This window comes from Cajanus cajan, chromosome 3, assembly GCF_000230855.2.
Source record: "Cajanus cajan strain Asha chromosome 3, NIPB_CcT2T_4, whole genome shotgun sequence".
Classification (NCBI taxonomy): Eukaryota; Viridiplantae; Streptophyta; class Magnoliopsida; order Fabales; family Fabaceae; genus Cajanus; species Cajanus cajan.
The window spans coordinates 16,817,788-16,843,748 of record NC_138519.1 but is presented as its reverse complement, the minus strand read 5'-3'; the positions used below and the strand labels follow the sequence as shown (position 1 = coordinate 16,843,748).

At 34.3% G+C, this 25,961-nt stretch overlaps 1 protein-coding gene across 7 annotated transcripts; it reads left to right on the top strand.

The window, feature by feature from the left end:
• Positions 1-1,076: 1,076 nt before the first annotated feature.
• Positions 1,077-25,948, top strand: LOC109812609 (transcription regulator). Of its 7 annotated transcripts, none has more exons than XM_083070577.1 (51): positions 1,077-1,311; positions 2,380-2,677; positions 2,863-3,091; positions 3,485-3,821; positions 3,937-4,050; positions 4,150-4,278; positions 4,355-4,546; positions 4,640-4,834; positions 5,077-5,214; positions 5,366-5,488; positions 5,578-5,831; positions 6,567-6,670; positions 7,699-7,793; positions 7,871-8,110; positions 10,255-10,443; positions 10,763-10,847; positions 10,968-11,035; positions 11,260-11,405; positions 12,127-12,235; positions 12,334-12,480; positions 12,562-12,609; positions 12,691-12,819; positions 12,913-13,152; positions 13,244-13,384; positions 13,479-13,564; positions 13,645-13,750; positions 14,035-14,130; positions 14,255-14,407; positions 15,181-15,363; positions 15,456-15,670; positions 15,752-15,881; positions 15,967-16,089; positions 16,960-17,004; positions 17,107-17,184; positions 17,355-17,471; positions 17,912-18,038; positions 18,123-18,223; positions 18,298-18,423; positions 18,549-18,632; positions 20,081-20,227; positions 20,311-20,439; positions 20,526-20,555; positions 20,649-20,795; positions 21,570-21,631; positions 22,792-22,945; positions 23,047-23,238; positions 23,327-23,431; positions 23,716-23,850; positions 25,011-25,244; positions 25,398-25,499; positions 25,588-25,948. In XM_083070577.1, exons 1-51 carry the CDS (start codon positions 1,195-1,197, stop codon positions 25,720-25,722), a joined length of 7,209 nt encoding a protein of 2,402 aa, XP_082926703.1. In that variant the 5' UTR covers positions 1,077-1,194; the 3' UTR covers positions 25,723-25,948. The 7 variants fall into 7 exon arrangements, with proteins under 7 accessions (XP_082926703.1, XP_082926701.1, XP_082926698.1 ...); XM_083070575.1 differs by having other exon boundaries at positions 10,252-10,443; XM_083070572.1 differs by having other exon boundaries at positions 7,699-7,838; positions 10,252-10,443.
• Positions 25,949-25,961: the final 13 nt, after the last annotated feature.

Here is a 25,961-nt window from a genome sequence, read left to right as displayed (position 1 = left end):
TTCATTTGGATATTAATTGGTTTTGTTTTGTTCAAATGTGATATTCTCTGTGTTGAACACGATAGATTTTCATTATGATAAACTTATTGATTCAATTTTATTTATTTCAAGTATTATGGTATGTGAGATCGAGGGTGTTACAAATCTTATGTACCATTTGTTTGCAAACCTTAAGCTTGAAACAAATTTGTTCAACATTTGTTCCTCGCATCCCCCACTCTTAATTGTTTCTCATAATCTCTCCTCTTATTCCATTGATTTGTTACAAAAAACAATTCTAGAACTCAAGTTGAATCGCAACATGTGACAAAATTTTAAAGACAATGATATGTTCTATGTGAACATTTACATAAAGCCTATAAATACATGTTAAGTAGCAGCATTGTGACTTTACATGTCCATGTGTAACCTACTAATGTAGTGTTGTTATTGATGTACTTACTTGTATCGATGGAAAAAGATGGTGCAAACATGAAGAATCAACACTAGGTTAGTTTGGTCGTGTATGCTCTTATAACAAAGCCAAAAAACGTGTGTATGAGTTGTCTTAACATGCTTGTTTATTCACTCAATTCTTCTAGGTTGGGCATTTTGAAGTTTATTAGCACCAAAAATGTCAAGTTTTTTTCCATAGTAGAATTGAACCAAAATAACACCATGAGATTTTGCATAATAATATTGTAATTAGCATAATAAAATAATCATATACATTCTTCTTTATTATCTCACATGATATAATTTTTCATAAATAATTTTTTAACACAAAAATACACCATTAAAAGAAAATAGATAAAAGGAGAAGTTTGAAAACAAAATGAACTAGTCTTCAAATTGCATGAATTAAAAAATCACTTTTAAATGAAAAAATTAAAATTAAAATTATTTCATATTTAAAAAATTAAAAACATATTTAAGAAAAAAGAAATGAGGATAGTTTGTAGAAAAAAGGAAGTCCAAAAAGAAGAAAGGGAGGTGGTATTAGTAAGAAAAATGATAAGGCCCACCTTATTGAAAATGGTCCAAGTCTTGAATTGAAGGACACCCAATTCACCCAAAGACATAACTATCACACACACGCACATCATTGTCACTTTCCCCATTTCTCAGACCCAAACCACCCAGCAACAAAAAACCTTCTTCACTCAAATCTCACGCATTCTCTTGCTCTCGCTCTCTCTTCTCAGCTTCCTTGTCATGACACTTCTTCATTCCTTGCCCACCATGACCAACTTTTCCTCCAACCAGATTCGCTTTCTCCTCAGCTCCCTCAACGAAGTCAACTTTGACTCCGTTTTCCATCAACTCTCTCAGGTCATTTTTTCATTCCCCTTTCTTCTCCTCCAAACCCCATCTTCTTTTTACAAATTTTACTTTCTGGGTTTCTTTCGAATTTCATCTGTGTCTTGTGGGGTTCGTCAAGTTTCTTCCTTTCACATGTGGGGTTGCGGAAAACCAAACTCCCTTTTAGGGAATCGAATTTTAAATTGTCTTGACGTGCTTTGTGTGTGTGTTCAATGCTTTAATTTGGCGAGCGTGGTGTACGGTTGTTGAATATGATGTGTTTGGAAATTATTTTGTGGATTTGTGTAGGAGCGTGTTTTTAGGGTTTATGCCAGTGTTGTTTTTCCGTATCCAGTTTTATGCGTATGATGCTGTTGGTCTTCTTTTGAAATGCTGCATTAGGTGTTGTTATCTTCCTGTGACAAGGAGAATCAATCTAGCTTTTGTTTTTCTTGCCCACTGATTTGTGTTAGTAAGTTGGGGTATGAGATGATTAACTGATGAGTTCTGGCTTATGTAGAACATGATGTTGTAGGCCTTGAGCTTTGTGCATTGATAATCATTGTTTTTCTGGTGTGTTGAGTTTGTGAATAGCTGAGAAGAGCAGACAGTGTTTGGGAGGTGATTATAGAGGATAGGATCTGGAGGCTTTGTCCCTTGGATTCAAGTTTGCATAATCGAGGGATTCCCGAGGGAAACTAATGGTTTTAGTGAACAAATATAAGATACTGAGACAGTTGTCTTCTTCGATAATGGTCCAGTGTTCTATGTTGCTTCTCTGGTGGTTTATGATGTTTGATGTTTCACCATGATTTACTTATGGAATCTTGAGCGAAGTTCTATGCTATTATTTTTCTGCATGCTTTATGGGCTTGCATCTTTGTTTATCTCTTGTCTTGCTCAGTTCTCTCTTTTTTGCATTATGCTCTCGTGAATTACCTTAATTTGTGGAATAATAAGCAAATATTGGTTTGTGCAGACCTTAGTATATTTGCTTAGAGGTGATCTTTAATTTGTAATTAATTCATATTTGGAATCTTCTCTGCATTGTCAAAACGATTGGATTGGTTATTGATTTGTAATTTCTTCTGCTGACAGTTCACGGAATTTGGAACTACCGGATGCATTTTGCTGCTTCGAACTTGCTTGGATCACTATGGTTATCTCAGAAGAGATACGAAAGACATGCAGTATGAGCCAATTCTTGGGGCAGTCATTAAGTACCTGTTGGACAGACCAAACTTTAGTACGGTGTTTTCTGAGTCAATGAAGAATGTAGAAATTAATGAAAGCTTTTTAGAAAGTTTTTGTAATGGATTGCAGTTATCTTTATTGGAAAAAATTGTCACCAGTCTTGCTTTATCTGATTCTGAGAATACTGATGTCAGGCTGTGTGGTAAGTATGACGATAATTTATAATTTCAGTTCTTTCTTATTGTTTTTCCTACATATATTTTACTTGACAAATAATGTTTACATATTTTTATAATGATAGTTTCATGGTCATTGTATACTATCTATTGTGTTAATATTTTTGTGGTTATTATTATATATTTGGCCTAAAATATTGCTTGTGTACAGGCAAAAATTTTTGCATGGCTCGGATTGAGGAATTGTGTGTCAACCCTGGTTCTTTGAGTTGCCATGATCAAATTCACAATATTATCATCTTCCTTAAGCAGTCTGAGGGTCTTTCCAAGCATGTGGATTCCTTTATGCAGATATTATCACTTGTGCAGTTCAAAGACACGCCACCTTTTGTCTTGAATCCATTGCTTCCTGATGAGATGCATGAGGCTGATTTTTTAAGGTGGCAACTTATTTAGTAATCCTCATTGTATTGTATTGTATGAGTGAAGCATTATGGTCAAAAGTCATGTTAATTACAGAACACTGACTGATTACCATTTTATAAGTTAACTGCTCATCATTGTGTCAATAATATTGAAAACTTATTAATTTAACTACTGAAATAAGTGGTTAACATATGAATCCTTTTAACCGTTAATTAAATTTAAAATGTTGGTAAAATAAAACTGGAATCCACTTTTGAATATAATTTTACATTTGTTTTATATTATTAATTATTAATATTATTTTTTATTGATAATAATCAATTCAATCATGAGATTATGATGTTGCTATATCTGTGATAGATGTTGAATTACATGCTTGCTTAGTGGCTTTCCCTGTGTCTTTACAGGAATATGGAGTTTTTCCACGAGTGTGGGGAAAATGATTTTGATGCTATTTTGGCAGACATACAGAGGGAAATGAGCATGGGTGATATCGTGAAGGAACTAGGCTATGGATGTACGGTTGATGTCTCGCAGTGCAAGGAAATATTTTCGCTCTTCTCACCTTTAACTGAAAATACGCTCTCTAAATTACTTGGTGCTATTGCTTGTACCCATACTGGGCTGGAGGACGACCAAAACACATACTTAACTTTTCGTGCAGCCCATGGATACAATGTGTCTGAGTTGCCGCCGCTGAACTCTTGGAATATTGATGTCTTGATTGATACAGTCAAGCATCTCGTGAGTTTTCTTCAATAAAACTTAAAATCCAATCTCGTCATAAGCTTTTATTCCAGTTAGTGGAATTTTAATGAATGAAGTAAATGCTTTCAGTTTAATGTGCTTTCTGATACAGGCACCTCAAACCAATTGGGTACGTGTTATTGAAAGTCTTGACCATGAAGGGTTTTTCCTTCCTAGTGAAGAAGCGTTCTCTTTTCTCATGTCTGTGTATAAGCTTGCCTGTAAGGTATAATATCGGAACTCTACATATGCTTTTCCTGGGGCTTAATTGATTTGCATACAAACTGGCCTAAAATTCTGAATGTATGAAAATGAACCTTAGCAGGAACCATTTCCTCTCCATGCCATCTGTGGGTCTGTCTGGAAGAATACTGAGGGTCAGTTGTCATTCCTTAAATATGCTGTATCAGCACCACCAGAAATGTTTACCTTTGCACACTCGGGAAGATTGCTGGTATTATGATCTGTTTGCCCATTTTCTGTTTCTTGTTCCTGTTGCCAAATTTTTATGACAACAAATGTCTGTGCAGGCATATGTTGATGCAATTAATGGTCACAAGCTTCAAAATGGACGTGCAAATCATGCATGGCTGTGTCTTGATCTTTTAGATGTCCTCTGCCAGCTAGCTGAGAAGGGTCACGCCAGTATTGTTCGATCAATCCTTGAGTATCCCCTTAAACACTGTCCGGAAGTCTTGCTTCTTGGGATGGCACATGTTAATGTACAATTTATTGTATTCATATTTTTTGGTTCTCCACTGTATCCCATTTCATGTCTTTTCTTGATATGAAGTTTGCATTTGTTGTTCTTGCAGACTGCCTACAACCTCCTGCTGCGGGAAGTATCTTCGATTGTTTTTCCCATGATTGTCAAAAGTGCTGTAGGCAGTGGGATGATTCTACACCTTTGGCATGTTAATCCCAGTCTGGTCCTTAGAGGGTTTATTGATTCTCAAAACAATGATGCAGACAGCATTATAAGAATTGTGGACATCTGCCAGGAGCTTAAGGTTGTTCCCTTGTTAAGTGTATATTTATCATTTTGTATGATTTCATGATAGATAGATTTCACTGTTAGTTATCATGATTTTTCTTGTTTGAATCTAATCTCTGTTCAAATAAGCCATTTTCACTTTCCTTGAGTCCTTTTGTTTCTTTGCAATAAGCTTTTCAGTTTGTCTTCATGAATGCCAATCACGTCTCGATATTGTTTTTTGCCATTTTTAACTCATGTTTTTTATTTGTCATACAGATTCTATCATCTGTGGTGGAAACTATCCCCTCTTATTATAGTATAAGGTTAGCAGCTGTTGCATCAAGAAAAGAATTCCTTGACCTTGAGAAGTGGTTGAGTAGCAACTTAACTACGTTCAAGGAAGTCTTTTTTGAGGTAATAATGTTTTCCCTCATGCCTTGATTTATAATTTTTAAAGACAGTACAATTACATATTTTTTCATTCTTTTGGTCTTGTGCATTTTTAGTTCGACTCTAAATTTATTGTAGCAGAATAGTGGCTGATATTGTTAGGCTTACTCTGCAGGAGTGCCTCAAGTTCTTAAAGGATGCCCATTTTGGTGGATCACAGAACCTTTCTGGCAAATCTTTTCATCAGTCTGGTGCTGTTCTTAGTCTATACAGCGAGACAACTGCTACCGTCTTGAAGGTTATACATCAATCATTTTGTTTCCCTGCCTGTACTAGTCTCATTTGATTTTCATTTTTATTGTGGGATTTGACCTTTTCCAATTTCAGGTTCTTAAATCCCATACTGACTCAGTTGCCTCTGGACAACTTTCTGAAGAGTTGGAGAGGCTGCATATATCTATTATAGATTCGAATCCGAGGCTTCAAAATGGTGGGACTGCTGATTCATCTACTTCTGATGGATATTCAGAAGACGTTGAAGCAGAAGCAAACACCTTATTCCATCAAATGTTTTCTGATCAGTTAACCATTAATGCAATGGTCCAAATGCTTGCTCGATTCAAGGAATCATCATTGACCAGGTTATATTTTTTAAATTTCATTTAGACAGTCCATTTCTTTAAATAACTAGTATTGTATTATTTTTGAAGCTCAAGTTCAAAAAAAACTTTGTGTTTGTGATAGGTAGTAACCTTTCTATAGTGGTTCTTTAAGCTTACTGTATCTATTAATGACCCTTAGACCTTAGGAAATTTAAACTTTCAAGGTCAAGTTCATGTGTATGTTCTTGTTCTTTGTTTGGAAATTCTGTCAATGGCATCATATGTATCTTTTTATCTTACAACTTTAGATAATATATAGATCTATCAACTATTGAAATTTTTTGTAAATCATTTAAAAAATACATTAAATATTGTTTGATCCTTGAACCTGTTGTAGATCACCATTGTTAAGCATTTACTCTAAGTTTTCAACATAATGTTTTATGCATGATTGGACCAACTAAAATTCTATCATGTAGGTGAATCTGATCTGTATCTTCTTGTCTCATTGAAGATTGTTATCATCATGCTTGAATTGAGAATGTGCCTGTATTCTTTATAATAATAAGAAACTTTACCCTTACCATGCGGGTCCTGTCTTAATTATGTATATTGTTATTGTATTTAAATTAAAGGAAACTTTAATTGGAAGTTTTTCAGGAATAATACATTACTAGATCTCTTTGATATCATTTGTTTCCAGATTGCTTAATTATTATGTGGTCCTTGTTGGTTAAGTACTAAATTCCTGTCAATGTTGGTGCGAGTTAACAGGGAGAATTCAATTTTTGAATGCATGATTGCAAACTTGTATGAGGAGTATAGATTTTTCCCAAAGTATCCTGAAAGGCAACTTAAAATTGCTGCTCTTCTCTTTGGTAAGTTTGCTTTTGGCATTGCAGATGATTAAATTTAACTTCTTTTTAATGATCACCAGTGTATTGGGGTTTGTGTTGGTGTTTCAACTAGGCAACTTTAGATCTGAATTGGTAATTTGCAATTTAAGTAAAATGTTTTTGAATATGCTTGTAAGTGTTCATCTTGTAAGCATTTAAACTTTTGGGATTGAATCTATGTTGAGCTTGAACAAGAAATAACTGATATCGATCATGAGCCATGCCTTTTTGAGCTAGATTTAAATTTGGAGATTTTCCAAAATGTTAAAGCAATTAAGATGCTGGACTTTGAGGTAATGAGTGAATGATTTCTAATGAATCATGTCATTAATAAAATAATAATATAAATAAATATTTGTCTAACTTATTATAATGAATGTCGAAAATAAATTATATATAATTGTGCAAACTTGAGTTAATACCATTGAGTATCAAATTGAGCTAAGTGGAGCTTTTACCAAGCCTGGTGGAGTTCATCCCATATTTTGATCCTTTTGAAATACTTAATTTGATTTCAACTTGTTCACACTGCTACTGTTTGACAGTGCCTTCACTTATTTATTGAGGTGTTTTTATTAATCACATCTTCTTTGTAATTATTAGTGTCATATATTGAACTGAGGTGAATGTTGTATACATAAGGCAGCATAACTGCTTTTAGATGATGTGTTTTAGTAATTCTGTTTGCAGACAAAATTGACTGGGCTAAATTGAGTCTGAGACAATACTAGTTGTATACTTAAGAAAATTTATTCCTTCGAGACTTTATGTTTCTAACTTCTAAACTTGTAATCCTTATATGTAAACATCTCTTTTATGTAGAGCATACTAATTAAGAGGATTTCTGCATCATACTTGTGTATGCTATATAACTTGATGTTTTTTCAGTATGCACTGCTTGCTTTAGCTAATGTTATCTGTGCACAGTTTTGGAACTAATGCATATACCTTTTTTGATACATTTTTTTGCATCATTTTACAATGTATTTATGTTTTTTTACGTGTATCAGGTTCTGTGATCAAGCATCAGCTTGTAACTCATCTATCTTTGGGGATTGCTCTTCGTTATGTTCTTGATGCATTGCGCAAGCCTGTAGATTCGAAAGTTTGTATTGTTTTGAAGAGTGAATTTCTTTCTTGTTTTCATCTGGTATCAGGGTTGATCGTGCTTTCATGTTACAGATGTTTTTGTTTGGAAGTCTGGCATTGGAGCAGTTTGTGGAACGTCTTATTGAGTGGCCTCAGTATTGCAATCATATTCTTCAAATTTCCCATTTGCGCAATACACATGCAGAAATAATTGCTTTCATCGAACAGGGTCTTGCCAGAATTTCCTCTGGTCATTCAGATGTTGATGGGGCGAGTCATGCTTCTGTCATTAGTAACCATCATTCTGCACAGGCTACATTAGGGCATGTAGAGGTAAAAGTAAATTCTTTTTTTCCTTTGTGTTTGTCTTGTATGTTCTTTTTCTAGCTTATGGCTCAGTTTAATTTTACAATTTGCGTTAGGTGGTGCAGTTGCCCATGGATAGTCAGTTAGGATTTCAGTTTATGCCTTTTTTTAATGCCATTTCATGTATTTTTATTTGTTCACATATTGCCACTGGTGCCTAAGTTGGTTGTTCTGAACCTACTTTTTGTATTAAAAAAGATCATTTATAAATGTTCTTATGTTCAATATGATTATACTTCTAATTGTGCTTGAGGTATGTGGATTTGGTTGACATTCAGCAATGTCAATTTTTGATAGAAGATGAAATTCTAATAGAATGAACAAAAGGAATTGACAAGTAGGGGAGAATACGCTATCCTTAAAATCATCGAATTTTATATACAAGTAACATGGGAAAACTAAAATTGCAACAAGGCTACCTATTCTGTATGCACATCTAAAAAAGTATCCAATTTAAAATATCCATGACCATTACTGGATCTGTTAGCTCAAATGACCTAACAGAGAAATTGACTGCCACATTGTTTGTGGAAAGGTTATGTCCTAAGAAATCAATGCTGAGTCTGTTAGCTCAAATAATCAACCCGCAGAAGACATCTTGACAAAATTCTTAAGGGGACCACAGATCCAATTTATTTGATCCAAGCTTGGTGCATTCAACTTGAATGCTCCAGCTTGAGGGAGGGGGGTGTTGGAAATGATTTCTATTACCAGGGAACTAATGTCTAGGAGAGCTGAATGGTCAGATTCACGTATAGTAGCTTATTATTATTCTAACCCTGGGAGTTGCATAGTCTGATTATTGCTGTTAAATGTAACTCAATCTGAAATGATTATAAATAGAGATACTGCCGTGTTCTTCAACACTCAAGCATTTTCCCGGATTTGGATCCTCTCCTGGAATCCTCTCTCTCCAGCCTCTCTCCAGCAACAATAATAACCGTTGGATATATCTAATGGCTCAAATTCAATCTTATAAGAATCATTTAAAATAAATGTTAACTATTAGATTAACACTTGGACATTCTTTACCAGCTTCATCTCAACTTCCACTTCCTCTAACGTAAACTGGTAAACCACTAAACCACCCAATAAAAATTACATTGACAAACAATCCAAACCACGTAACCTCTTGTATTTTAATGTGCAAAAATATTATTACAAAACTAATCAAAATTATTACAATATTATTTAAGAAATCACATTAGTTTTGTAATAATATTTTTGGCTATGCAATAATCAAAATTATTTAAGAAATATATACAAGTATATTGAGAATAAAAATTATTTTCCCGCTTAATTTTATTTTTTTTGGTAATCTTTATGAAACTGAGTTTTCAGTATGAAAAATTAAAACCTAAGCCCTTTGACTTAGAAATTACATGGTAAATGAGAAATTCAACATTATGTGATTCTTTAAATCTTGGTTTTCACTATGGTAAAAATTTGACTTTCATTGCTAACTTGCTTTGGAAAAAATACAAAAGGTTACGCTGTTTGGATTTTTTGTCAATGTAGCCTTTATTGGATGGTTTATGAGTTTACGTTGGAAGCAGAATTTGAGATGAAGCTGGATTGTTTGATTAGTTTTGTAATAATATTTTTGCACATTAAAATACAAGAGGTTACATGGTTTGGATTGTTTGTCAATGTAATTTTTATTGGGTGGGTTATGAGTTTACATTAGAGGAAGCAGAAGTTGAGATGAAGCTGGTAAAGAATGTCTAAGTGTTAATCTAATAGTTAACATTTATTTTAAATGATTTTTATAAGATTGAATTTGAGCCATTAGATATATCCAATGGTTATTTATGTTGCTGGAGAGAGGCTGGAGAGAGAGGATTGCAGCAGGAGAGGATCCAAATCCCATTTTCCCCCTACATCTCATTATTCATCTATAATTATTTTTGCGGAGACCTATTGCTGTGGTATTTGTTTTTCTGTGATAATTGTAGGGAAAGAAACCTGTTACTTGATAAGGTTATAGCAGAATGACAAAATTATATTCTGTCTTTATAGTAGACAAGTTATTTGCTTCTTTGTTTAATTACTTCCTTAAAATTTTTCTGTTTAAGGTAACATATTTTGTTTATGCTTTATCCTTGTAGCAGCTGAGCGGCCCTAGCGTCGTACAACCTGGGCAGCAACATTTGTCACTGCAGCTTCAACAGAGACGTGAAAATCCCTTGGATGATCGTCACAAAACTTCTGTTGGTTCATCTACAGATGTGAAACCACTGTTATCTTCTCTGGGGCAATCATCAGTACTAACACCTGCTGATGCTTCTAGTACTAATAAGGTATTATACTTCTATCTTGTTTTTAGAGCATGACGTGAATGGTGTGCCACCTTTATATCTCCTTCATGCAGTATTTTGTATTCTTACTGTTATTGTGTTAGAGACATTCTTGTGTGGTTGAGAAGGATACTCTGTAGTTTCAGTTACAGCTGTTAGTTTCTATTGTAACTGTGTTGGTTGTTTAATAAGTGATTTTTTGTGATTTTCTTAAATATTACTCTTGTTATTACTCCTTCACATTCTCAGTTTCTCATGCTTTATAGTTTGTTCATGCTCATATCATTTTATACTGGAGTTAATTTTGTTGCTACATTTGCAGTTACATAGCACAGTCAGCTCCTCGTCAATGCTGTCTTCTGCTTCACCTGGTTTTGTTCGTCCTTCCCGTGGAGCTACTTCTACCAGTATATTTCTGTTACTTGTGAACAGTTTCTATTGTTTAGCATAAAGCCTATATTAGCCTTTATTATGCTTTCATTTTCTGAATATATGTTGCCCTCTTTTGATCTCTGCATCTGATGCAGGGTTTGGATCTGCCTTAAACATTGAAACATTGGTTGCTGCTGCTGAGAAAAGAGAAATTCCTATTGAGGTGCTCTAGCCCTTTACAATAAATTGAACAGATTGGCTGTGTTCTTGAGTTTTGTTAATGGATTTGTTTAGTTATTTAGATTCTCCATTATTTTACGTAGCTACTTAAAAATAGTTTTGAAGTGTTTTGTGTTTCATCTGCTCCATATTTTATTTTAATATCTTATACAAATCTAGATTTGGATTTCTTTTGCGGTAATTTAACCCTCATTTTGCTGTTAACAGGCTCCAGGGTCAGAGGTTCAGGACAAGATATTATTTATAATTAATAATGTTTCTGCTGCTAATATTGAAGCTAAAGCAAAAGAGTTCACTGAAATTTTGAAAGAGCAGTACTATCCTTGGTTTGCTCAGTATATGGTTATGAAAAGGTTAGCATGATTCATAAGTCAACTCTTGTATCATCTAATTCCTTAAAACAGTTGAATCCATGTAGAAATATGGGGCAAGGGTATATATTTAGGGTTTTATGATGATTAAGTGCAGCTGGGAAGTTTAAATGGACTGTTGGGGTAAATCAAGAAATAAATAGCGTAGGGTACTATAACAGATTTTAGAAACTCATAAATTTGGCGTTGGATTTGTTTTAGTCCTGCTTTACTGCATTGTTAACCAATAAACCAAAGTATAATTTGGGTATAAAATCACATTTTGTATTCTTGTATTATGATTTATGTTGAAATAATAGATATTTTCGGTGTACTCAATTTGCCATACAAAATATACTGAATCAAGAGTTAACTGATTTGTTGACTCAGCTTAAACATGCCAAGAATGGGGTATTAGATGAAACAAAAAACCCATTTTTAATATTCTTTCCATTTCTCTATAGTTTGAATTGTAAGTAAAAAATGAATTTAAGAGAGAACAGGAAGTCATTAAAACTCAGGATCTAAAGGGAGTGCTTTCGGATTTGGAGGTGGAGGAAGATTCATGTTTTACTTTGTTTTTGTTCCTATATAATGAATCCTTTTTTTTTTTTTCCAACTTCCTTTATTTTTCAACACATCCTACAATACAGCTGCTATATTGATCTATATAATTGGTACCTCCATTTACTTCCACTTATACCCAATTGATACTTCTTTCTAGAGCAAGCATTGAGCCAAATTTCCATGACTTGTACCTGAAATTCCTGGATAAGGTTAATTCAAAGGCTTTGAACAAAGAGATCGTCCAGGCAACATATGAAAATTGCAAGGTTTGAGCCTTGTTTATGTTCCCTACTTGATTAAAGTGAAGATGTGTCTATAAAATAAAGTTTTTTTTACATATTCTTGGTGTTTGCATATTCTTCAGGTTCTTTTAGGATCAGAGCTCATAAAATCAAGTTCAGAGGAACGTTCTTTGCTTAAAAACTTGGGGAGTTGGCTTGGGAAGTTAACAATTGGCCGGAATCAGGTTTTGAGGGCTCGTGAAATAGACCCAAAGTCTTTGATTATGGAGGTAATAAATTGAATATTAGTCAGAGGAAGATGGCTTTTCAAGTGATCATTTGCTTATCAATTTTTTTTTCCCATGTTGTAGGCATATGAGAAGGGGCTAATGATTGCTGTTATTCCATTTACTTCAAAGGTATACTTTATGATTTTGATTATCTGTTTCAGTGGTTATATTCAGTTGTGTGCTACATTATGATTCAATTTCGTTTTGCAGGTCCTTGAACCATGCCATAACAGTCTTGCTTATCAACCTCCTAATCCTTGGACTATGGGCATTTTAGGATTGCTTGCTGAGATTTATTCAATGCCAAACTTGAAAATGAACCTCAAGTTTGACATAGAGGTCAGTTTTTTTTTTTATTTGTTTGCTTGCTGGAGTGTCATTTTCACAATTTTGTCCCTCATCCACATTTATTGAAATCTTTGTGCTATACAGGTTTTATTCAAAAATCTTCTTGTTGATATGAAGGATGTCACACCAACTTCTCTCCTGAAGGATAGAAAAAGAGAAATTGAAGGAAATCCTGATTTCTCTAATAAAGACGTTGGGGCATCTCAAGCACAAATGATTACTGATATAAAATCTGGTCTTGTACCTCCAGTAAATCAAGTGGAATTACCTCTTGAAGTCACCAATCCATCTAATACAGGGCCTCATCCACATCTACTGTCTCAGGTTTGTTATTACATACATTTTTTAGGCTTTGGTGAACCCTTTTTCCTTATTAGTTAATAAATTGTTTCTGTCGATATTTCTGTATGTATAGTATGCTGGTCCTCTTCATATGTCATCGGCAGCATTGATGGAAGATGAAAAGGTTACACCTCTGGGACTGTCTGATCAACTTCCCTCTGCTCAAGGACTGTTACAAGCAACTCCATCCCCAGCACCTTTTTCTATTAGCCAGGTATGAAATCCAAAACTTGTTTCCCTTTGATCAATTTTAGCTTAATGGCACACTATTCTCAAGCATAACTGATTATCTCCACTTTGGCTTATAGCTTCCAACACAGATACCTAATATCGGGACTCATGTTATTATCAATCAAAAACTCAGTGGTTTTGGGTTGCAAATGCATTTTCAGAGGTATGGTGCTCTCACTATATTGTTCTGCTTCTTGTTTGAAACTATATGACCGATTTACTTTTTATCTTTGTTAATTTCAGAGCGGTACCCATTGCAATGGACAGGGCTATCAAAGAGATTGTGTCTAGTATTGTGCAGCGTAGTGTTTCCATAGCAACTCAAACAACCAAAGAGCTTGTTCTAAAGGTTTACATATTAGTGAAGCCTTGTTTCTAACTGCTTGATTTTGAAATTCCATTTTTTGTTTTTTCCTAATTTAATCTTTGCTACAGTAGACATATATAAGATGTTATGGTTTATAATGTCACAATTTTTTTAGTTGTGTTAGTATCTTTTAACTGCTGGTTGTTGTTGTTAGGTAATGTGTATAGAAATGGCTTTCGTAGTTTTGTTTTAACTGGACGCCTTCAACAGAAGAAGTTTGTGCCTGTTTGTTTTGCTTGCTTTTAATTTATGTAATTCATTTGCAGGATTATGCTATGGAATCTGATGAGACTCGTATATTAAATGCGGCACACTTGATGGTTGCTAGTCTAGCTGGGAGTTTGGCTCATGTTACCTGCAAAGTAATGCCTTTAAATATGATATATATCCTGTTTGTTTGTACCTTAGCAAATTCTTTTGGGATTTTACGCTTTTAGGCTCAATTTTGTTTTATTTTCTTCTCTCTAATGTATCTCTTTCTTTAAGGAACCATTACGGGCATCAATATCTGGTCAACTGAGGACTTCTCTTCAGAACTTAAATATATCTAATGAAATTTTGGAACAAGCTGTGCAACTTGTCACCAATGATAATCTTGATCTAGGCTGTGCCGTTATCGAACAGGCTGCTACTGATAAGGTTAGCTGCTAAATATGGTTTGTGGTTGTAGGTTTTAGTGGCAGTGTTCGCAGTTAGGGAAATGTGCTCTTGTTGCTTTATTAATTTGGTATTATAACAATTAGTTTTTGAGTATTTGCACCATATTTTAGATGTTTCTATTGCTTTAATTACCTAAGTATATCATAATGATATATGTGAACTACCAATTGGTCACCTCTGTAAATTTTTTGGGTTTGCAAGAATGAGTATTTATCAAATTGTATCCTTTTTGGTATGTGATTACTTGATTACTTTGTGAATCGTTTTCTGTATTATAATTAACTGGCGAAACAAAAGCAGGATGAAGTACCTCCATAGGCTCAATTTGTTTTATCCTTGTATTGTTTGAATGTATGAAAATGTACTACCCTAAAGAGCACCTCAATAGGTGCAATATCAATGTACATCGTGTAGGTGATGGCTTTCTTTTGATGTGTACTATATTCTGTTGGGGCCTATCTATAGAGTAGTTTAAATCCAATATTGATGGAAATATAGTATTACTTAGGTTTGATTATTCATCTTATTTTTATGTGATTTTTAACTTATATATTGCTTTTCGACTTTCGAGTAACTGGAGTTTTGAGGTTTTAAGATAATTGGTTAATACTGGTGGCTTGAACTACCATTTCTCTTTAGATTTTGAATTTATAGTGATAAACAATGCAAGTTCTTTTTCTTCTTAAGGGCTTGATCTGTTTAGTTGAATATTTATGACCTTGTTGTCTTTGATGCTATCAACTATTTTACAGGCAATAAACACCATTGATACAGAGATTGGTCAACAACTCTCTTTGAGAAGGAAGCATCGAGAAGGTATGGGTTCTACATTTTTTGATGCCAATTTGTATCCACAAGGTTCAATGGGTGGTGTTCCAGAGCCTCTTCGCCCCAAGCCTGGTCAGTTGTCCCTCTCACAACAGCGTGTCTATGAGGTATGCATTTGGCTTGTGTTAAATATTTGGTGGGATTTATCACTAAGAAGAACACTACAGAGTTTAACGTCTGATCTGATTGTTTATATTAGGACTTTGTTCGGCTTCCCTGGCAAAACCAGTCTAGCCAGAGTTCACATTCTCTGTCTCCTGGTGTTGCTGTTCAATCTGGCAATGCTGGTCTTTCTAGCACCAATGGTTCTGTATCAGGGCAAATTAACCCTGGTTACCCTGTGAGCACAGGATATGAAGGAGTGTCTCGACCATTGGATGATATGACAGAATCTAATTTGGCTCCACATTTTAGGTCCAGATTTTGTTTACTATGCCCATTTCTTAGTCAGTCTTTAATTCTACTTTTATTCATAATCTGCATTTAATGTTACAGTGCTCCCTCAATTCACATTAGAGCAGCTGATAGTGTTTCCCAGCATAGTTTGGAGAAAGACTCTGTTGCCTCATTTCCTTCAGCTGCTTCCACCCCTGAGTTGCATGCGGTGGATTCTTCAGATGTGAAAGTGAGAATTTTACATAAACATCATTATTGCTTGTGCTTTTAATGTGTCATGATTGCTGTCTAAATGCATTTTGAACCATTGCAAGGAATCTGGAACTTCTCAGCCACTAGTTACGTCAGGTGCTGTGGAGCGCCTTGGAAGCAGTTTCTTGGAGCCTTCCCTCACTACAAGAGATGCCCTAGATAAATTCCAAATTGTCGCACAAAAGGTTGTTACTGATCTTCATAGATTCTTGTGATATTAATTGGTGTATCCCATTGCAGAAGGTTAATATATCCAGTATATATATATATTTTTCTATACAATTGTACAAATTAGTGTGAATAAATTTCCACTGTTTTGCTCCATTCATGGAGGGTGGTTCATTAATTTCGAATAACAGGCTTACCTTTGGTAGCATGTGTTGGGATTTGGCAGGTAGTACAAAGTATACCAATAAGAAAAGCTTCATAATATTGTGTGGCTGTCGTGATGGAAGAGTTGTCCTAGCTAACTAGGTTTTTGAAATTATTGGTGAATTGACACATTACCAATTTTAGTTAATTTCAGCATTGTCTGTTTCATGTGACATCTTTTATAATCTGTTACATTTTATGATTAAATGCAAATGCTACTGAGGTTGGAAATTTGACATGGCTTGGTTTCTTATGCACTTGGTGTTGTTCTTGTTAGTTTAACCTTTTAGGATAAGTGAAGTAGTAAATTCAACTTATGCCTGGTATTGCATGTGTTTAGAAGCAGATAGCTTTTCTGAATGGTATACCTTTTAAAATAAATGCTTTCACCTCGATGGAATTTGCTTTGTATTCTTCTTTGATTTTTGTTGTCTTCTTATCCATATTGACAAAGGGGGATAAAGGTGCTGTTAGGCATCTATGGGGGGACATTGCGGAAGCCAATATGTTGGATGAGCACTTGCTCAGTGTTTATCCTCCGAAGGGGCATTAACCTAAACCTACATATTTGAAATAGGGCCACCAGTTGTGCCATGGGTTGTTAATTATTTCTCTTGTTTGACTATTATCATGTAAAGTTTGTTTCAGATGTTTATTGACAGCCTGTATTCCATTGGTTTCAGTTGGAAGCAATGGTCAGCAATGATTCCAGGGATGCAGAAATACAGGTATAATGCTTGGTTCAGAATTTTCCAATTTATAACGTATTTTTCCTTGATAATTTCCTTTCCATGTTTTAATATCTGTTTTGGGTTCTTACTTTTGTTTAGGGTGTCATTTCTGAGGTTCCTGAGATCATACTAAGATGTGTTAGTCGAGATGAGGCAGCTTTAGCTGTGGCTCAAAAGGTGGACTTTCCTCTTTAGGGAATTTTATTATTCATGAATTTTACTGAAAGTCTAGTGCCTGATGTATCGTCATAAATTGGTTACTTCAGTAGTTTCATACTTATTGTCTGCCTTACGTCTGATACTCCCACTTTCAAGAAGGAATTGACAGTCATTAGTTTTTTAATCAGGTTTTCAAGGGTTTGTATGATAATGCATCAAACAACATTCATGTCTCTGCTCATCTTGCAATTCTGACTGCAATTCGTGATGTTTGCAAGCTTGCTGTCAAGGAGCTTACTAGTTGGGTATGTTTTGTTGAACTGACAAAAGTTGCCATTATTTGAATGAAGAAATTCTATAGATTGTTAGAATTTAATTTTTGACTTTCTTTTATTTACCTTTAATAATATTTTCTGCATACATTTTTTTATAAATAAAAGTTGTTTATTCTGATAAAAATTATTGAATCTCGTTCCTTAAATTTGGTGGTTTAGGTTTCTTATGTTGTTTACAGATAAAGAACAAAATATTTAAAGATGAAAAATAGTAAATGATTGTTACAAAAGATGTTTTACATTTGGCCGAAAACCAATACAATCTTGAAACAGTTTTCTAGTCACTGATGTTTTAGTTATATTATGGATACAATCAATCAAGGAGGAAAAGGCAGTCAGCTAGCAGCTATTTCAGCAGTAACATTTGCCCATGATTTGTTTATAAAGTGTCTATTGTATACTCGTTGCAGGTAATTTACTCGGAAGAAGAAAGGAAATTTAACAAAGAAATTACTGTTGGCCTCATCCGTAGTGAATTGCTAAATCTTACCGAGTATAATGTTCATATGGCAAAACTTATTGATGGAGGAAGGAACAGTATGTCAAAAGAAAATATCTTTTATTGTTTTACCTTTTTCTTATATTATTATAATGAATCAACTTCACTGGATGAATGTGCAGAGGCTGCAACGGAATTTTCCATTTCCCTTCTTCAAATCCTGGTTATTGAGGAACCTAAAGTTATTTCAGAACTTCACAATCTTGTTGATGCTTTGGCTAAGGTTTGTATCTACGAATGAGTATCTGCATTCCTTACTATGCCCTCAATAACTCCTTGCAATATTTTATTTTTCAGCTTGCTACAAAGCCTGGATGCCCTGAGTCATTACAACAGCTTCTTGAAATGCTCAAGAATCCTGCTTCTCTATCTTCTAGTAATGCTGGAAAAGAGGATAAGGCAAGACAATCAAGAGACAATAAGGTCACGAGAATTGTGGTTCAACTGCCAAATGCCAATATTGTTATGCACTTTTTATCTTCTGTTTTTATCTGTGGTTGTTTTTGGTTTTCCTGAAATCCGGATTTTTGTCACCTCATGAAAAACAGGGTCCTGGTCTGCTACCTGCTAACAGGGAAGAGTTCAACAGCATAGATTCTATTGAACCAGATCCTGCTGGGTTCCGGGAGCAGGTATCCTGATCTTGAAATCAATAGATGAGTTTGAATTTTGTTGTATGGCTATTTGGCACAAATTGTGTTGTATATGGATCATAACTGCTATATAATTTGACTGTAAAGATGCATTGTGTCTATATGATTTGTATTGTTTTTATCCAATTTTTTATTTCCTTCAGCTGTACCTGAGGTTTGACTAAGTAGAATAATTCATGAATGTGAATATAAAAGAGCTAATTACACCTTAAAATGCTCTCAAAATTATGATTATTTTTTTTAGCATCCTTGTAATATTTATAAGCTTTGGCATAGGAGAAGGAATATAATGTGCAAGAGTGCTATATTTTAGGCCTGTATGTATAAACAACATAATGAAGAACTTATGGAATGATTGCCTATATATGTTGTATTTAGGGAAAAATGTGTTTTTAGTCCCTGTAAGTCCTTGTACATTCATATCAATGGAAATGTGTTTTTATTTTCATCTATAATAAATTAGGGACTAAAACCATTTTTTTAAAGTTTGAGAACCAAATTCATAGATATAAAAGTACCATGACCTTGACCATGTTTGACTGAAAGTATAGGTACTAAAGACATTTTCCCCTTATTTTTTACAATTGAATTGAAAATAAACTTAAACTGTTTTCATATAAGAAGTTACTGTTTTAAAAATCGTTCTGTAGAGCTTATTGAAGTAAGCCATGTTAAAATTAGATATGAATTAAATATGTTTTTAGTTCATGAACAATTTTTTTTTACTAGTTTTAGTCCTTGAATTTTTGCTGATTTTCATTTAGTCCCTGGACTTTTTTTCCTTCTAACATGTTTGGTCCTTGACATTATGATTTTTTGTTCATGATGGAAAATTTTTAGGACTAAACCAAATAATTTTTTTTTCAGGGAATATAAGTGAAAATTGGCAAAAGTACAAGGACTAAATATATTTAATCCATTAGATATTTTATTGTTTGCTGTTTCTAGTTGCTTTGATAGATGTCTTAGGCTGTATTCTCTCTTCTATCATAAGCTATAATCAAAAGCTCTCTCAAACACTTACATGAGTGCTTATGTCATAGACTCATAATATAAGTCCACATAAGCTGTAAATAAGTTTTACCAAACGCACCCTTTGTGAAGTTGCAATGCCAAAATAATTGGAAATTTTACTGGATCCTCTTGCGCACAAGAGTTGTCATTTAGAACCAGATATTTCTGAGTTTTGGTCTGTTTCCAAACTTTGTACTTTTTAAAAGCTATATTTTGGAAACCTTAAAATCTGATAGTAATGCATTTAATAATACTACATGCTTGTTGAGGTAATCTGGAATTGTTGCTAAATTAATTAAGTCATAAAAGAAAATATAGAATGTATTTGCTAAATTCTTTCTTCAATGATCTCTATGAGACAGCAGAAAGAAAATTTGAATTTCTAATGATTACTTTTTATACACATATTGTAGGTTTCCATGTTGTTTACAGAATGGTATAGGATATGTGAACTTCCTGGTGCCAATGATGCAGCTTCTACTCATTTCATCTTACAATTGCATCAGAATGGGCTTCTTAAGGGAGATGATCTTACAGATCGTTTTTTCCGACTGTTGATGGTGGCATTTCTTTCTTTGCGTTGGTTACTCTTTTCTACTGATAACCCGTTGTCAATTTAACCTCTTTCCTTCGTTTTATTCAGGAACTAGCTGTTGCACATTGCTTATCCTCTGAGATGATTAATTCAGGGTCACTGCAATCTCAACCGCTGCAGGCAATGTCATTTCTTGCAATTGATATTTATGCAAAGCTTATCTTCTCAGTCTTGAAGGTTGTACACTGTATATCTTTTTCGTTTCTCTTATTCTTTTTTTGGTTAGATTTAGCATCTTAGCTGTTTGGTTGGATGTGGAACAGGGACCAAACAAACTCTTTCTTCTTTCCAAGGTGTGTAATAAACAAAAAATTGAAGGCAGCTCTCTCTCTCTCTCTCTTGGGTGATTTAATTGTGGTCTAATACTTCTCATTGCTTTATGGCAGGTTCTGGCAGTTACTGTCAGATTCATTATAAAAGAAGCAGAGGAGAAGAAGACCTCTTTTAATCCAAGGCCACTTTTCAGATTATTCATCAACTGGCTTCTAGATCTTGGTTCACTTGAGCCTGTTACTGATGGTGCAAATCTCCAGGTGTTTGTAAATTTCAATTACTTCTTCAATTGTTAATTAGTTTATTTGTTTTTATTTTTGGGGTACAAAACCCCCTTTTCCACGACTTGCTATATTAAAATGATCGAAATTTTGCTCTTATTGATGACTTCGGTCTTTGACATTTGTCAACAACTAATACAGAAGTTATTGTGAAAGTTATTAGTAAGCAATTAAGGTCACATGAAATGATGCTTTATGACAAAATGAATCTTTACATATATTCCATTTAGATTTGTTGTGAAATAAAAAAAAATGATGGTAAAACTAAACTGAGTTCAGAATCACAATACATCAGTGTTGAATTGAATAAATCAATCTGATGTAATTTTGCAATTCATATATATTTATATGTATTTTCTTAAAATTAAATAATTAAGAGTTGTTGACATACATATTGAAAATAAAATTTGCTATCTTGAAGGACATCAACAAGATGCAAATCATGTCAAAGAAACGAGGCATGGTGCGGTTGTAACACGTTATACCCTATAACATAGTTAACACTTGTTTTGTGAGTTTGGAACTGTTGAATTTTATCAGTAGATGCTTTTATAACTGACCAATAAACAACTGGTCATTAAGCTGGTTATTGTTTTGTTTATAATTGAACTATAAACTGGTCATTAAGCTGGTTATTGTTTTGTTTGTGCTGATTTTGATTGCTTTTGCCAATGCATTTCAACCCCCTTTCACCCACCCAATAAGTTAATGTTACAGACGTGTGTTTGACTAATACCACTTCATATATTGCAGATTTTGACTGCTTTTGCCAATGCATTTCATGCTTTGCAGCCCCTCAAAGTTCCTGCATTCAGGTCAGGATTGTTTACTTGGGATTCATAGTTGGCTGTGGTTTAAGTTTAATGGCAATGTTGTAATGGAATGCTATTTGATTGTAGCCTTGTTAACTGTTTGTGTTCTGTTATCATGGAATTGCTGATGTTGCTGGATTTGTTGAGAATTCCTTTTTGTGGGAAGATGGAAGTTTTGTAGATTAGGAGTCGTTTACATAATTACATGTAGTTTACTTTTTCTCGTCTTTCCTATTTTAGTCATGCATCTTTTGCTAGATTTCCTTGGAGAGACCTTAGCTAGAGTTGTTCTTCTTTAACATGATTTTAAGAGGTTCTGGTCATGGTGGCTCATATCCAAGAATTGTAATAGTAGAATTTGAAACTTTTTACATATGATGCAAAACACAATGATAACACATTCTCAATTTAGTAGTAGACTTGTATTTTATCATTGCTCAATTGGTATGGAAGTATATGTAAAGAGGCTGGGTATTTGACCTTCAAATTTATGTTGAAGTAAGACTTTGAACTGGTTCTGAATACATCAGAAAAATAATACACATTAACTATGCTTGACTTACGCTGGAATTTGGGTTGATCATGTACTCTTTTATTTTATGCAATCTTAAAACTGAGGCTGACTTAACCTAAGACTAGTTTTCTCACTTTTAAATCTAATCTGAGCAGACTTGATTTATAGTCTGCTATCTTGGCATTGTTTGACATGCACCTGAGTATTGATTATGATATGATAATTTTTGGCGATGCCTTTTTCCTTATTGAAAGGAGTAATAGGTGGCTATCTATCCATCCATCCATCTTTGTGTGTGTGTGTCTTGCTTGACTGTTTTGGCAAGACAAATATCCGCCTTCAAGGTTCTTGAATTTAACATAATATGTACTCTATATAGAATTTGAACTTCCACTAATGTCCATAAGGTATTTTGTTCTCACTGGCTTTGCATATATATTGGAATGATAATGATATGTTAATTTCCTGATATTAGCTTTTATCATTGTTTGGACTCTGGAGTGAGTACCTTCTATTATGTTCATTTGATTATTTTTGTCTGTACAAGTGAAGTTTGCAAATCCTATTTTATCATATATGTCCAATTTTTAATACTTGTTTTGTTTGATTCGTTTTATAACTTGTTCTTTTTGTGGAAATGTTTCTTCAGCTTTGCATGGCTTGAGTTGATTAGTCACAGGAGCTTCATGCCAAAAATGTTGACTGGTAATGGTCAAAAAGGTTGGCCTTATATCCAAAGGTTGCTTGTAGATCTGTTCCAATTTATGGAGCCTTTTCTGAGGCATGCTGAACTTGGAGACCCGGTTTGTCTCTATCTCTGCCTCAATTATTTCCTTCCAACCTGGTCTATGCACAATAATGCTTCTTACATCTACACTTTTTTTCTTTTAAAATTTATGATCAGGTTCGTGTCCTTTATAAAGGCACACTCAGGGTGCTCTTAGTGCTACTTCACGACTTCCCTGAGTTTCTTTGTGACTATCACTTTACCTTTTGTGATGTTATTCCTCCAAGTTGCATTCAGATGAGAAATATAATTCTAAGTGCATTTCCGCGTAGTATGAGGCTGCCAGATCCATCTACTCCTAATTTGAAGGTTTTAGAATCTCATATTTCCCCTTAAACGTTTTGTTAAGGTTAAGGAACATTAATTTGATGTGATTTCCGTGTGCTTATGTATGCAGATTGATTTGCTTCAAGAAATAACCCAATCACCCCGCATTCTTTCTGAGGTTGATGCAGCTCTTAAGGCAAAGCAGATGAAGGCTGATGTAGACGAATACCTTAAGGTCTGACTCCATCTCTCTTTGAATTGGTTTGTTATTAATCGATGGTTTGTTATGTTATAATTCAGCAGAATGGTTATGTTTGTTGCATTTGTTTCCTATCTATAATTTGTTGATTCTTTTCGGTGTAGATTTTCTTCCTTTTATTTCTTTAATTGTTCACTCCAATTCCGTTTTTTTTTTCAGCTACTGCTACGTACATACTATCTTGCTTAGATTTTGTATTTCTATGTTCATCTTTTTTAACTTATATTTTATTTACAAGTGTTCAATCAAATTTTCTGCAGACAAGGCAACAAAGTTCTCCATTTTTATCTGAATTGAAAGAGAAGCTGCTTCTCTCACCCAATGAAGCTGCCTCTGCTGGGACTCGGTACAATGTTCCATTAATCAACTCACTCGTGCTATATGTTGGAATGCAGGTACTTTAAATTAAAACTGTTCTATTTTTATATTTTCCTCTGCATTAATGTGTCAATAACCTCATGCTATGGACTAAGATTGTAATTTTAAATTGTAGTTTCAAAATTATGGATGTTTTTGTTCTAAGCAAGCATAGTACTATAAATCTTGTTTAGTGCACAACAGTAGGTTTTTAGTGTCTATATTAGTATATTTATATTTATATTAGCAAATCTGTCTTGAGCCAACCCAAAAGCTTAATCCGTTAGGTGAAGACCTGCATTGGTCTTGAAGCAGGGATAATGCAGGCCCACTTGGTGTTGAAATTCATTAGGATAATGGTTCAATGTTGAAGATTTGTGATAGTTTATGTCTAGGTTCTGTCCTCAAGAGTAATCCGTTTTTATAAGCTTGAGAAAACAGGATAGAAAATGTTAGTTAATAAAAGAAAGCATAAGATGGGATGGAGAAAGAAAAGGCAAGCCGAAAACCGTGAAGCTATGATCTCTAATATTATGTTTTTATTCCATTGTTTAAAAGCATTAGAAAATGATATCTATACAAAAATGTTTGTAACTGGTAAGAGCTGTCTAGTGATCCAACCCAGCTCTCCCCCGGATTAGCTCCCCACGGGTTGGTTAAAAGGTAAGCCAACTGATCCCGACTCTCTTTGGTGAGTCAAGGGTTACTCATCCTGGCTCAACCCACCATGGGTTAGGAGGTTAAACAGGTTGACTCCCTTAAAATAAATAAATAAAATTAAAACCTTATATATTTTGTGGCAAAATATTATAATAATTGAACAATTAGATTTTAAACTAATGTTGCACCAGAGGATAACTACTAATCAGGGATGGGATATGTTATATACATATAGAAAAGTGAGTTTTTATTTGTGTACTCTCAACCCGTGAACCAGCTCAGTGCACCATAGGTTCAACCCGCAAGCCAAGTGAGCCGGGTCACATTTAGTTCGTAATTGTGGTGGGTTAATTTTTAACTACCTAATAATCTGGTTTTGGGGTTGGCTCATGCGTTTCGGTTCATTTTGACAGTGTTAGTCAACAACATATGTGATGATTACCAAGTAACAAATTAGTAACTGAACTGTGACTAACTTTAAGTTGTAGCTATAAATAGTTAACATAAGTGCCTAACAAACTTTTGTGTTTGGGTATAGGCAATCCAGCAGCTTCAGGGAACTCCCCATACACAAGCATCAGCAAATGCTTTCCCATTAGCCGTATTTTCTGTTGGTGCTGCATTGGATATTTTCCAGACACTAATTGTGGACTTGGACACTGAAGGACGCTACCTTTTCCTAAATGCTATTGCTAACCAACTGCGTTATCCTAACACTAATACACACTACTTTTCCTTCATCCTTCTCTACTTGTTTGCAGAATCAAACCAGGTACATCTAAACTTGTGCCATATTTTTATCTTGTAGCCCAATTACACGAATTCAAAAACAAAAAGTGAAGCCTGTTTTGCACTTCTATTAAACTTATATTGCCAATGTTTTATAGCATACATTTAACTGTATATTCATTTTGTGACATGGCAGGAAGTTATCCAAGAACAAATTACTAGGGTCTTGTTAGAACGCCTAATTGTTAACCGTCCTCATCCCTGGGGCCTCCTCATTACCTTTATTGAGCTGATCAAGGTATATTCGTTTTTTGCTTGTGTAATTTTCTCTTTTATCAACAGTCTCTTTTCTTCTGTGTTAACAGAATCTATTTTCATCTTTCCAGAATCCTAGGTATAATTTCTGGAACCGGACTTTCATAAGATGTGCGCCGGAGATTGAAAAACTTTTTGAATCAGTGTCAAGATCTTGTGGAGGTCCAAAACCAGTTGATGATAGTATGGTCTCGGCTTGGGTCTGACTGTAGTGTCCATAGTATTTTCTGCTTTGTTATTTCTGTGTAGGCTAGCTAACCATGTTAATTGTTTACACTGTTGTTAACCGAACATTGTTGTGTCTACATTGTAAATGATGTATTTGTTGTGAATTATATTGTAGCTGGAGTCTTAATTCCAGATGATACGTAGTTGTAGAGCTTCAATACGACATCATCATATAAATGGAGAAAAGAAACTGATTTCCTCTTCTGCTTTCTCGCTA

What these genes read in the sequence shown, in the direction of transcription:
- LOC109812609 (XM_083070571.1), top strand. Translation starts at nt 1,195, where the DNA reads ATGACACTTCTTCATTCCTTGCCCACCATGACCAACTTTTCCTCCAAC. An exon ending in TCCAAATTGTCGCACAAAAG is followed by an intron (nt 16,090 to 16,959) that starts GTTGTTACTGAT and finishes CATTGGTTTCAG; the next exon opens with TTGGAAGCAATGGTCAGCAA. An exon ending in TGCTATATGTTGGAATGCAG is followed by an intron (nt 23,851 to 25,010) that starts GTACTTTAAATT and finishes GTTTGGGTATAG; the next exon opens with GCAATCCAGCAGCTTCAGGG.